Genomic DNA, 14,049 nt, shown 5'->3' on the forward strand with positions numbered 1-14,049 from the left:
TATTCATCATCAAATGTCAATTACACTTTATAAATTTCATAATTTATCTAACTACTAAGACTTATATCATCCTTCAGCCCTATGCTCCAAGCATGCTGGAGATGCTTAACCCTACACAGTCCCTTCGTGAGGGGATCTGCTGGGTTCTCATCCAATGATACCCTCTTTGCCACGAGGATTCCTTCTTCTATTCGATGTCTGATGAAGTGATATTTTCTGTCAATGTGTCTGGATCTCCCATGATCTCTTGGTTCCTTGGCTAAGGCAACCGCACTATTGCTGTCACAGAAAATCTCCATCGACTCTTTTATAGCTGGTACAACTCCAAGGTCTCCGATGAAGTTCTTTAGCCATATAGCCTCCTTTGCTGCCTCGCTTGCTGCTATATACTCTAATTCACAAGTGGAATCAGCCACTGTCTCCTGCTTGGAACTCTTCCAAGTGATTGCTCCTCCGTTTAAGGTAAAGACCCAGCCCGACTGAGAGCGGAAATTATCCCTATCAGTCTGGAAGCCAGCATCACTATACCCCACAACTCTCAAGTCATCATTCCCACCGAAGGTAAGGACCCAGTCCTTAGTCCTTCGCAGGTACTTGAGGATATTCTTTACCGCAGTCCAGTGTTCCTTGCCAGGGTTCCCCTGATACCTGCTAACCATGCTCAAAGCCGAGTACACATCATAGCATACATGATCGATCCTACAACTGAAGCATAAGGTAGTAGACTCATTTCTGCTATCTCAGCCTCAGTACTAGGGCTTTGTGTCTTACTTAATATGGCGTTACTCTGAATGGGTAACTCACCTTTCTTGGAGTTATGCATGTTGAATCTTTTCAACACTTTGTCCACATAGGTGCTTTGACTAAGTCCAATTAGTCTTTTACTCCGGTCTCTCAAGATCCTTATCCCTAGAATATAGGCAGCTTCACCAAGGTCCTTCATAGCGAAACACTTCCCAAGCCAGGAGTTTACTTCCTGCAGAGTTGGGATGTCATTTCCTATGAGTAGTATGTCGTCCACATACAGTACCAAAAAACTGACTATACTCCCACTAGCCTTGACATAAACACAAGATTCATCTTCACTCCTAGAAAAGCCAAATTCCCTGACCTTTTCATCAAAGCAAAGATTCCATCTGCGAGGTGCTTGCTTCAATCCATAAATGGATTTCTCAAACTTACACACTCTATTAGGGTACTCGTTGCTGACAAAACCCTCTGGCTGACTCATGTAAACATCTTCAGCCAACTTTCCATTAAGGAAAGCGGTTTTGACATCCATTTGCCATATTTCATAGTCATGAAATGCAGCTATGGCTAACAGAACCCGAATAGACTTTATCTTGGCTACTGGAGAAAAGGTCTCATCATAGTCCACTCCAGGAATTTGAGAGAAGCCCTTTGCAACCAGTCTAGCCTTATAAGTGTGTACTTTACCATCCATGCCGGTCTTCTTCTTGAAGACCCATTTGCACCCTACAGTCTTAAGACCTGGTACATTCTCAACCAATTTCCAAACTTGATTGTCATACATGTATTGTATCTCGCTATCCATAGCCTCTTTCCATTTCGCAGACTCGGGGCCTGCCATGGCTTCCACTTAACTGTTAGGTTCATCCATACCTACTAGTGTCTCATCACTAATAAGTGTCTCACCTTCCGCAGTAATATGAAAACCATAGTAGTGCTCAGGTGCATTCCTAACTCTCGTGGAACGTCTCAGAGGTACAAAATCGTCAATTGGCTCAACAGGAGTTTCCTCCTCAAGCTGAGGGCTAGGGTTTGAAGTTCCTTCACCATTTGAATCTTGAAGTTCTTCAAGGTCAATTTGCCTCCCACTGTCTCCTTGGCTTATAAATTCTCTCTCACGAGAGACTCCTTTTCTTGCTACAAAGACCACATTATCACTAGGTATGTAAAACAGGTAACCAAAGGATCTTTGTGGGTAGCCGATGAAAATACACCTCTCGCTTCGGGGTTCTAGCTTATCATGAGACTCGCGCCTCACAAAATCTTCGCAACCCCAGATCTTGATGTGGTCTAGTTTGGGTACTTTACCAGTCCACATCTCGTGAGGAGTTTTGGCAACATTCTTTGTAGGGACTAGATTAAGGATATGGGCGGCAATCTCTAAGGCATACCCCCAAAATGAGATTGGTAGCGAAGCTCGACTCATCATGGAACTAACCATATCCAACAAGGTTCGATTATGCCTCTCAGCTACACCATTCAACTGTGGTGTCCTGGGTGGTGTCAATTGTGAGACTATCCCACATTCCCTAAGATAGTCGAGGAACTCTGAACTAAGATACTCACCACCTCGATTAGATCAAAGCATCTTAATGTTCCTGCCCAATTGATTCTCGACTTCCTATTTAAATTCCTTAAACCTTTCGAAAGTCTCTGACTTATGCTTGATTAAGTATACATATCCATATCTACTGTAATCATCGGTAAAATTCAAATAATAACGATTAGCATCCCTTGTGGCATGTTTGAATGGTCCACACACATCCGTGTGTACAAGGTCCAACAAACCTTCACCCCTCTCACACGAGCCTATGCAGGGTGATTTTTCATTTTTCCAAGTAAGCATGATTCGCAACTATCATCTGACTTTAAGTCAAATGACTCCAAGACTCCATCCTTTTGGAGTTGGCCTATGCACTTCTTGCTTATATGTCCAAGTCGACAATGCCATAACGATGCTTTATCCAAGTTATTATTATTAATAGAATCAATACACATCACATTATTTCCTAAGTTATCAACCACAGATACTGTTTCATACACGCCATCACAAGGTAATGCTTTAAAATAAAGAACATTATTAAAGAAAGCATCAATAGAACCAACTTCATTATTAAATGAAAAGGTAAAACCTTGTTTATACAATGCATGAAAGGAAATAATATTTCTTGCCATTTCTGGCGAATAACAACATTTATTCAAATCTAAACTAAACCCACTACTTAGCGACAAAGTATAAACTCCAATCTTGGTGACAGGTGTAACTTTCCTATTCCCCATGATTAAGTTTATTCTTCCTTGCTCCACATTCTCACTTCTTCTTAGTCCCTGCAAGTCACAACAAAAATGAATACCACAACCGGTATCAAGGACCCAAGATTTAGAATGGGGTGAGTTACTAGAAATGATAGTGTAAATACCTGCATGGTTGGGTTTAACTTTCCCATCCTTTACATCTTGCTGGTACTTTGGGCAGTTTCGCTTCCAATGTGCCTTTTCATGGCAATAGAAGCATTCAGCCTCTTTTGGGTCAGAAGAAGGAGTGATGAAACCTTTCTTGGTTCCACTTGAAGAAGAGCCATCAAGGGTCATAACCTTGGTACCCTTCAAAGAACTCTTTCTCTTCTTCCCTCGTCCTTTCCCGATTGCCAAGACAGGGGCGGAGTTTGTAGAAGTAGGAGTAGTAACAACCGCCTTACCCTTAAGACCACTTTCCGCAGTCTTTAAGAGTCCTTGAAGTTTGTTGAGTGTGACCTCTTCCTTGTTCATGTGGTATGTCATGCGGAATTGATCATAACATGAAGGTAAGGAGTGCAAAATGATATCTATTGCAAGCTCCTCAGGGAAGTTCACATTTAGCTTCAGCAAACGGTCCACAAATCTTTGCATTTTCTGCATGTGGCCCGTGATGGGTTCACCATCCTTCATGCGAGTTGTTATCATGGAGGAGATGATTTCATACCTCTCTTGACGAGCACTTTGATGGTATCTTTCCATCAAGTCTTGGTGCATCTCATAGGGGTAGAAATCTTCATAGGATTTTTGGAGATCCGCGGTCATAGTGGCCATCATGATGCATGCCACTTTGGTGGCATCCCTTTCATGTGCCCTAAACTCAGCGATCTCTTGAGGAGTAGCAACTGTCTCATCAATCTCCTTAAGCTCCTTATCGAGGACATATTCCTTGTCCTCGTAGCGAGTAATCATTCTGATGTTTCTAATCCATTCATTAAAGTTGGATCCATCAAAAGTGACTTTCCCACATAAGTTCATAAGAGTAAAGGAGCCATTAGGATTAGAGGCAGAAGCAGTAGTGTTTGCAGACATCTGAAAATGAAGAAAGAAGGTTTTAGTTTAGATATAGAGATAGTCCTTAATAAAACACCCAAATGTAGTATTAAGGCTAGGATCCAATCACAATATATTATAACTTAGAAGAGGTATGTCGTAGTCTAAGTAATAACATATTTGAAAGGTAGGTGAATGACGATTCACCAATTTCCACCAAAAAACGAAATAGTAAATATTAAGTTTTTGATTTGGTACTTAGAAATTCCTAGATTCTTTTGAGATTCAATGAACTTTTCAAAGGCATGTTTCAATCTCGAGTGTGCCCTCCAAGTTTTGTGACTGGGATGCCGAGGATCACAAAACGAGGTGTGAAGTAACCATGCAAATTACTTGGTACCCTTAATAAATTACCCCTCAATCGATGTGTCGGTTAACCACACACGCTCCATCGATACTATAATAAATATTAAGTCACCCTTTACCTACCTTGTTAAGTCCAAGTTAGTGTGCCGGTTAACCACACACGCTCCACTAACGACTTAGACAAAGTGTAAAGTGTAATTTCATGGATTAGCACCTTATTCACATTTTTCCTAAAGTAACTAAGATTGGGAATTTAATAAAACATTTAGTTACTTTATAATATTCATCATACTTTTAATGAGAATTTATAAGTCCTTGTGTTACCCGTTCGGCTAACGACCCTCCACCGGTCAAGCAAGCGGTGGGTGAGAGTGGACACCCATTAAGTTGCCATTTTATAGGCAACAACCTTAAACCCACCTTATAGACCGGCTTCGTGAATGAGGCGTACTAGCGGTAAGACGACTTTGTTCTTATACATATATATAATTATTAAATCATAATAATATAAGCATAAGGGTTGAATTTTAACTTTTAAAATTCTAAGGGTTGGAACTAAAGTTTTTAATATGACTTTACTTGTTCCAAAACTTGAGGGCAAGTTTTGTAAACTTTCAAAACTTTTCATTTCTTGTAACTTATGAGTTTAATAAAGTAATAAAATGAAGACTCTTCATTTTTCTAACTCTTGTGTTCTTTTAATGGTTTTTAATCCAAGTGACTTTTGGTTTTCCATAACTTGAGGACAAGTTATGGACTCCATTAAAACACATTATGATCAAAATTAATCTACCACATAGGTTAAAAATAATTCCTATGATCATCTAAACATCATAAGAACAAGAACATGAATATGAACACTTTCATGAATCAAAATCACACTTAAAATTTGTAATTTTGATAACTAGTTGTTGTAAATGAATTAGCCATGACATTACACCATCTAAAACAAGTTTTCAAGTACCAAAATAGTTTAGGGTAATGTTTCTAATCCATTTCCAGCAACTAAAGTCGAAAATTTGCACTCTGTCGACCCTACTCGCCGAGTACATGAACCTACTCGACGAGTAGGTTGAAGATACAAGTGAACTTGACGAGTCCCCCCATGGACTCGCCGAGTCCAGCAGTCAGACAACAAGTTTTTTGACTTTTTCCAAAAAATTGCAACAAGTATCAAACAAACAAGCCTTGGCTCTGATACCATTGTTGGGTTTTGAGCATTCTAACACTTCCTAAGTGTACATGCAACCCTAATAAACCTTGGATCTATGTTTGTCTAAGATACATGCAAATAATTAATTTTTCCAAGGTTTATATCCTAGCTAGCATGGCATGGGGAACATGAATCAAATAAAGCTAGAAGAAATACTTACCTTGAAGTTGTAGTTGATTGCTTGGAGTTTTTGAGCCTAGCACTAATAGTGTGGATGCCTCAAGTGGAAATCACAAATCACCACAAACTTGGAACTTTGAGAGAATAGTCACTACTATCTTGAAATTTGCCCTCACCTCAACAAGTGTCAACTAGTGTCATTTCAAGAACCAAAGCCTCCTTTATATAGTGTGGAAGATTAGGGTTACATCCCTAAAACCCATGTCTCTTCATTTCCATGAGATCCATGGGTTAAAGCTCCATGGAGTATCCATGGACTTTTTCCATGCAAGCCTAGCCCATTCCAAATAAGCTTTAGCCCACACTATATAAATATAGAAGCCCATATTTAATTAGTAATATCTTTGATCTCTAAATTAATCCTAGATTAATTATAGATCACTACTAATTAAATAATATGATCTTATATTAATATATTAGAACTTATAATATATTAATAAATCATAACTTGTACTATTCTCAAATATTATCCATAAATTGTTCGGGTGAAGTGCAACCCAAATGGACCATGCCGGGTCGGGTCAAGTACATACCAAATATAGTTATGAACTTAGACACTATATCCAACAGATTCTTGGGTATGTTTTGAGTGATGGATGGTCGTATTTCAGTTTGGAGATGATCACTCAGGAAGATGGTTCTAGTTCCGACTCTGGTTCTAGTTCGGGGTCCGGCTCAGGTGCAGGTGCTGAGTCGATTAGCGAGCAGATGCGGGAGTTCATCTTGTCGGAGATTACCCGTGGTATTTTGGAGCAGACTCTTGTGATCTTTGGTTTAGTGAAGGATGGGAGTTTGGAGCTAGTGGATAGTCGTATCGGTGATTCTCGGACCGAGATCATAGTGACACAGTTGGGGGCTCACTTGGAGCCCAAAGCTTGTGGACTCTTAGAAACCTGCAGGAAGGAGGATCCTATTATTAACTCTTGTCATTTGGGATCGGAAGTGAATGGTGCACCATGTCTTCAGGAGGGTCAACCACAGGATTGGATTGTTATGGAGGTTTTGCGAGCCCTACACGAGGAGTTACCTAACATCATTAGGTATGTCACTGATTGAGTGGTCGCCAAGTTCGAGGAGTGGGCCTCAGTTACTCAGGCGGTTGATGTGGTGGTCGGGGTAACCCAGTAGCAAAAGATTGGTTTAGATAGGCAGTTGGGAAATAGGAAGTGGACTTCCGGTCTGGCTCAGCGATCTGAGCAGTTGGACGCTGCCTTAGCTGGTGTTAGAGGCCCGAGGGGCTGTGGTGGTTACAAGAAGGATGAAGAGGTGCATGAGGATGAGCACAACAAGTCTAAGGAGATACCATCAGCAACCTGAAGCCCAATTGAATGGTTTTTTGTTATCTAAAAGAAGCTCTAGAAGCGGAGTCGAACCGATATCATAAGTAGGAAGATCAATAACTCCAATGGAGACAACAGGCTCCCAAAACAGAGGATTGATTCCACTGGTGAATATCACCAGGAAAAGAATCACTGATCCGACTAATTAACCGTCAATCGCCAACAATACTTCATGGTATGCAGCGTGAGCTCTTCCGATGGCCAAATGTTTGGTTTCTACATACGAATCTAAAGGATTCATGTACCATAATTCATCGTCTCCATGAAACGAAACATATAATTCAAGCACCATTTTGTAAGTCTTATGAGAAATTTGAAGATTTGTCATTTGGATATGAAATTCATCTTGAATTCTTAACCAAAACCCCTCATCAAGAGCAACAAATTTAAAACTCGACCGAACTCAACCAGGTAAACCCAAATGACGAGACCTGAAACTGAAATCAACCTCTTTTCGACTATATGACCGAAGTTGAAATCATGTAGCAGGATTTCGACGGTTTGATCCTTCAAGTTCCCGTAGGTCCTCAAGCTATGGCACCTCGTGCAAACGAGCGATCTCTCTAGCGATTTGGGGTAGGGTTTTTTGAGGATTTCATCGGGTTAAAGTAAGAAAATAGTGTGATTACCATTTGATTAGGCTTTTAAGTATCAAAAATAACATAATACCAACAAATTATGAATTACAATGAATTTATCAGATTCAAAATATTTTGATTTTGAAGGAGCTTCGGGTAAGTTGGGATACGAAAGAATTTATGGAATATGTATTCAATGTTACATTTTGGCCCTTAGAGTTTCAGAATTGTGGTAGTTTTAGTCGTGTGATTTAAAACATGACTGATAACGACTCATTATAGGGGCCATTCGTGTAATTTAGATAACTAGTTAATGAATAAATGGTTAAAAACTAATGATAATGACCCAATTGACATGTACATTAAAAGTTAGTTGACCTAATGTGCAAAAAAAAAAAAAATGGTAAAGTCGGACAAATTACAAAAGTTCATTGTGCTACAATGACATTATCTCATTTTAATTTATGTGCTTATTTTTTTGTACATAAATATAAGTATTGACATAAATTCAGTTTATGTTTTCAAGCTTATTTTTTTGTATGTGCTTATTTTTTTCTTACATAAAAATATGCTCGAAAACATAGAAAAAATTACGTCGAAAACGTAAAGAACTCGAATTTATACTGACACGTACATAGAAAAAACAAGGGTTTTTTTTTAATAATAATAATGTACACAAGTTCTAAATTTATGTCGAATATGTCGAAAAGTGACACCTTGAATTTATATTAAACATACATAAAAATAAACACGTAAAACTTAATTATTTCTTAGTTAAAGAATAAAAGTTATTATATGTGACTCAAATCATATGTAAGAAACATATATAAAATTAAACATATAAACGTTAAAAAAATTATGTTATGTCATAGACAAACTTAATTAAATATAATATATTTTTTAAAGTTAACAAACAAAAATTATTATATGTGATCAAGTCATATGTAGGAAAAAATATATAAAAGTAAACACAAAAACGTAAAAGAAAAAATACATTAAAACATAGAAAAACTCGAAATATCCGAAGTTGACAATGCTTTAAGTCCAAAATCTAATATTGAAGCTAAATTTCGAAAAGTTATGCCTATATATAGAGGTGACCTTAGTAACGAGCCGGATTCACCATTCGGATGACCGGATCTCTGGAACTGAGTGTTCTGAACTTGGTTACTTTAAAAAAATCATTGTGTGCCATTAAAATTAGGTTAGTTTATTTAATTGTCCTTATGGTAAAACCTCAAATCTTGTCTACTAGTTTAACCTTTTAGTTTTTGGTTTTTGTTATTTGAAAGTACCAAACCCACTAAATAAATAAAGTCAACTTGATTTAGGAAGCAACTAAGTTTGATTAATTATATACACCACCGATGCTCTTTGCCTAATTGCATCTTAATTATTAAAGGTCGTGGAGGTGGTCAAACAAAGTCGTAAATAGTTTTTTTTGGAACCGACAAATATTATTAAGAAGAAACAAAACATACCCCTAGCAAGGTGCTAGGGGGGAAATACAAGGTTTTTGAGGAGAACATTGCATACAAAGAAAGGGATTAATACACCAATCGACCCAACAATAGTTACAATTGACTCTCGTGTGTTTTATCCATGAGAAGACTATGGATTTGACCATATCCGCCACTATGGTAGGGGAGGTTCGAGTCTTCTTGAAAACGTGATCACACCTTGCTTTCCAAATGAGCCAAGCCATTCCATAACATATGCTAATTAAGTTTTTCCGTTTATTTGGGCATGTTACCCATTGTGAAAGGAATTTCACAAGCTCACCAATTGACCCAAACTTTCTTCCAGGTAGCCCACACCAGATGAACACCCATTCCTAAACCTTGGAAGCCATTGGGCATCTTAGTATTACATGGTTGATGTCTTCATCTTCCGACTCGCAATATGAACATATAGAGGTCCCAATTTGTACACCACGCTTAAGCAGGGCAGTAGCAGTGGGGATACGGTCCATAGATACCCTCCACATAAAACAGTTCACGTTTAGCGGGACTTCATGGATCCAATTTATTAGACATTCCCCTGTTGGTGTCACTGTATCTCTCCCATCAATTTTTGATCTAAGAACGTCTACATGAAATACCTTATCACTTGATATATCACATATCCATTCATCTCTTCGTGGATTCAGGTGAATATTGCGGACCATGTCGAATAGTGTGTCAGCCTCACTAAGCTGGGTCGTGAGAGTCGGACTTGATTTCCAATCCCAGATGATCCCTCCTGGTTTGATACGATCACTTATTTTACACCGTTTTTTCCGTTCCAACTTGTATAGCTCTGGGAAGGATTCCTTTAATGTTGCTTCGCCAATCCATCTGTCTTGCCAAAACATGGGGTCATCCCCATTACCAATTTTTTTTGAGATTATATCATTTATATCAATTCCAAGTTTCGCTAGTTCATCTTGAGCTCCGACGATATTTTTCCATATTCCAGGTATTTTTTTTAGACATGAGGGCAGAAGGTTTATTGTGAAGATTATGGATCCCTTTTATGACATTGGACCATAAGCCTGCTTTTTCGAATCTTAGCCTCCGCCACCATTTCACTATTAGGGACAAATTAAGAGCTTTAAGCGAGCCTAATCCCAGACCGCCAACTTTTTTGGGGGCAGTCACTTTATCCCATGCCACCCAGTTGATGTGTTTTTTCTCATCCGCACCACCCCATAGGAACCTTCGCCTTATTTTTTCCAAAGTCTTGATAACACCTGCTGGAGCAACAAATAAGGAAAAGTAAAATGTTGGAAGGCTACCCAGAATAGCTTTGGCTAGTGTTAGCCGACCCCCGATCGATAAGGATTTCGATTTCCAAGTACTCAGTCTTGATTGTAATTTTTCAATCACCGGTTTCCAGTTCTTTGAGAGGCTCATGTTCCAGTGTTAGCTGTGGGTAACCGGATCGCGTTGTAAAGTGATAGGGGTTGGTAATGGAGGTCCAGGGGGTTCTGTTGCATATCTGACATTGCTGGCAACATCTCTTGGTCTCAGCAGGTCTGCGTAGGTTCGATGGTCACGGGTTCCAATTCCGATTCTTGATGCCTTTTCTCCTTTGTTGTTCACATGACCTCCCGTCACTCTGTTTCCTGTTTCATTGTCTCGCTGCTTCCTGGGTGGTTCTTTTCTCTCATGCAGGGCAATATTTACCCTCAGGGTCTTCCCTCTTATCTTCAGTCCATCCAATTTTCTTTCTAGCTCTTTAACGTCTCCGACTCCTCTGAATCGGACAAATGCATAATGTTTGCCATTTTCCCCAGTTTTTGCCCCATGTAGATGTCTGTAAGGTTGCCAAATCTCTCGAAGGTTTTCCTAACATCTCCTTTTCTCGATTCTCCAGATATGTTTGTGACAAAATACGTTGTTATTGTCTTGCTGATGGCCACCGGTTTTTTTTTGGCGAACTTCTGTCCACCCGTCCATCACTCCTGCGTCTTTTTTGGTGGTAATCCGCTTTGTAGTTCAAATGATAAATACATAGTCGTAAATAGTTAGGTTCGCGAATCTAATAGCTGTTAATTGGATTAAATTATTTTGAACTAAATTAAATTGTAAAATTTTCAAAAATACATTGAGATAACATCATAGCGAGATGGAATCTACGCAATACAACTTCGTCACAACTAACAAAACAATGTAGTTCGAGATAGGAATGATCAACAAAAACCCCAGCTAAAAAATCAAAATTAAACTGACCTGTGGTGATTTGCTTTTCAAAGGGAAATAAGGGTTAATTAGGATTAACGGTACCTGCTTTTCATTCCTTTTGGAACCAACCTGAAAATGAAAATGAAGTTAGCAATATCAATATAAAAAAAATAAATAAATAAAAAAAAAAAAAAAGTACAAACCACCGTGAAAACCTAATTGTTTCTATAAAGCCATAATCCCTCCAGTCTCTTCTTTTTACGACATCATCTGTTTCTGTTACATTCTCCTACTTCTACCAACAAATCTATTTTAATCGGGGGAAATGTAAGGGGGTGTTTGACTTAGTTTTTTAGAGGACAAAAGTCATTTTCGAAAAAGTTACAAAAAGTTAGATTTTCCTAACTTTTTCAAAAAGTTATTTTTTTTCTATCCAAAATCCAAAAGTTGTTTTTAAAAATCTTTTACTAAATATCTTTTAACTTTGGATCTTTTTCTAAAAAAACTTTTGACATATCAAAAGCTAAGCCAAATAAGCATTAAGGAAGAAGAATTGTAGTGGGAAAGAAGGGTTGAGTGGCGCCTAATAGGGATGGGTTGATGAAGGCTTACACGAGTGATATTTGGAGAAAAAACCATCCGAGAAGGAGGAAAAAATGTATATCACGATAAAAATTAAAACCACAAAAACTCAATTTGATACTTTTGAAAACCACATAAACCATTTATAAATATTACTCTTAAAGTGTTAGATTCAAATATAAATGAAACCTATTGTTTGAATGTATAACTTAGTATAGATCAATTATTTTCAAAAAAAGTTAACTACATTTTTGGAAACTAAATCAAATTTTGGATTTTAAAGAATTTGTTACTAAAATTAAATTATTTATTATTATTTTTTTTGTAAATCATAAGGTTTATTTATGTAATTATTTTAAAAGCTTCTAATGGTTAAGGACTTAAGAAGATAATAAAGTTTTATCTACATTAGGTCCTTTTTTTATTTACATATTACATCAAAATGATTGTTATAACCGTTAAAATGTTACATTTAAACGGTTATAACAACCATATTGATGTGATATGTATAAAAACGATTTTATGGACTTGAGTTAAAATCTTACATTTAAACAACTATAATAAACACTTTATTGTAATATGTATAAAAAAAACTTTAGGATTTGATATAAACAAAATTGAAATCTTATTACCATGATAGGTCATTCATTAACCCTTTTATAACATTTACTTAATATTTTTATTAGATTGATGAGTCTCATAAAATATTTATGAAAAGATTTTTTTTAAACGACTTCTAAACTACTTCTTGATATCATGTATTTTAGAATGAATTTCCACGTTGTAAATTGACGAATTAATGTAGAGGTGTCATCGAAAAATTAACAAATTTTTTTTACTATTTATAATTTATCTCTAGGGTACTGTGACATTGCCCCACAAGAATTAATTCTTCGGATATTTATTCACTATATATAAAAGTATAAAGTACTGTGTATATCCAAACACATCAAAACCGGGGTCAAGGGACAAGGATCCAGCTATGGCTATGAATGCCTTATACGCAAAACGAGTAGCTATACTGCTTCTGATTCTGGTACTTGATCATCTTCTTCAAGCAAACTCGGCTTCATTAATCGAACCAGATCCAGGTAAATCTATTGCTTCCAATACTTAATTCCGTAGTTTCCATCGATTTAGATCAGACTTCAACGATGAATGCAGAATTTTCTACAGGAACTGTAGTTTCCGGTAGGAGGAAGCTTAGAAAGCTGCCACCACCACCGGCGCCTAAGTTAAGTGGAGCTCCGCATTATATGTTCTCTGATCCACCTCCGCCACCATCAACGACACAGATGCGGAGCACAGCTCCAAATTTACGCACGGTACCCAAGCCGACACCTCCGGCACCAAAGCTAAGTCCAACACCGAGGTACCGTAGTATTCAGTCACCGCCGCCGCCGCCGCCGGCGGTGCAAGGACGAATTTCGAACTGTACAATCGCTCCACCACCGCCTGCCTGAGTGCGTCATCTGCACCGCGTTTCCTTTTGAAGAAAATAATTTTTATTTTGAAAACATATTTTCAGATTTTACCATTTAATAATCTGTATTATAATAAGTTTATAGAATGCTATTTACTAAATAAGAGGTTCGGTTAGAAAATCAAATTTTATTTCAAGTAATCGTGTTTTTTAATTAGACACTTGTAAAGTTGTAATATAGATCATTGAAGGTTTGTCTTAATATATATATATATATATATATATATATATATATATATATATATATATATATATATATATATATATATATATATATATATATATTGGAAAAGTGTAAGTTAATTTTCAAATTTATACAGATATTTGTCTTAAAATTTTATATTTATAACTTTTTTTTTTGGAACAGTGTAAGTTAATTTTCAAATTTATACAGATATTTGTCTTAAAATTTTATATTTATAACTTTTTTTTTGGAACAGTGTAAGTTAATTTTCAAATATATATATATATATATATATATATATATATATATATATATATATATATAATAAAGATCAAATAAGAAGGAAATTTTTGGTAGGAAGGTAATAAGTTTTTTTCTATATATATTTTTCGCAAAGAAACAAAATGAATCATTAGATGA

The 14,049-nt window shown here is 37.0% G+C and overlaps 1 protein-coding gene across 2 annotated transcripts; it reads left to right on the forward strand.

Annotated features, from left to right (window-relative positions):
• Positions 1-12,892: 12,892 nt before the first annotated feature.
• Positions 12,893-13,606, forward strand: LOC145044299 (uncharacterized). Of its 2 annotated transcripts, none has more exons than XM_078993176.1 (2): positions 12,893-13,053; positions 13,127-13,606. In XM_078993176.1, exons 1-2 carry the CDS (start codon positions 12,945-12,947, stop codon positions 13,423-13,425), a joined length of 408 nt encoding a protein of 135 aa, XP_078849302.1. In that variant the 5' UTR covers positions 12,893-12,944; the 3' UTR covers positions 13,426-13,606. The 2 variants fall into 2 exon arrangements, with proteins under 2 accessions (XP_078849302.1, XP_078849303.1); XM_078993177.1 differs by having other exon boundaries at positions 13,139-13,606.
• Positions 13,607-14,049: the final 443 nt, after the last annotated feature.

Source organism: Lactuca saligna, chromosome 4 (assembly GCF_052625555.1).
Source record: "Lactuca saligna cultivar CGN05327 chromosome 4, ASM5262555v1, whole genome shotgun sequence".
NCBI classification, from domain to species: Eukaryota; Viridiplantae; Streptophyta; class Magnoliopsida; order Asterales; family Asteraceae; genus Lactuca; species Lactuca saligna.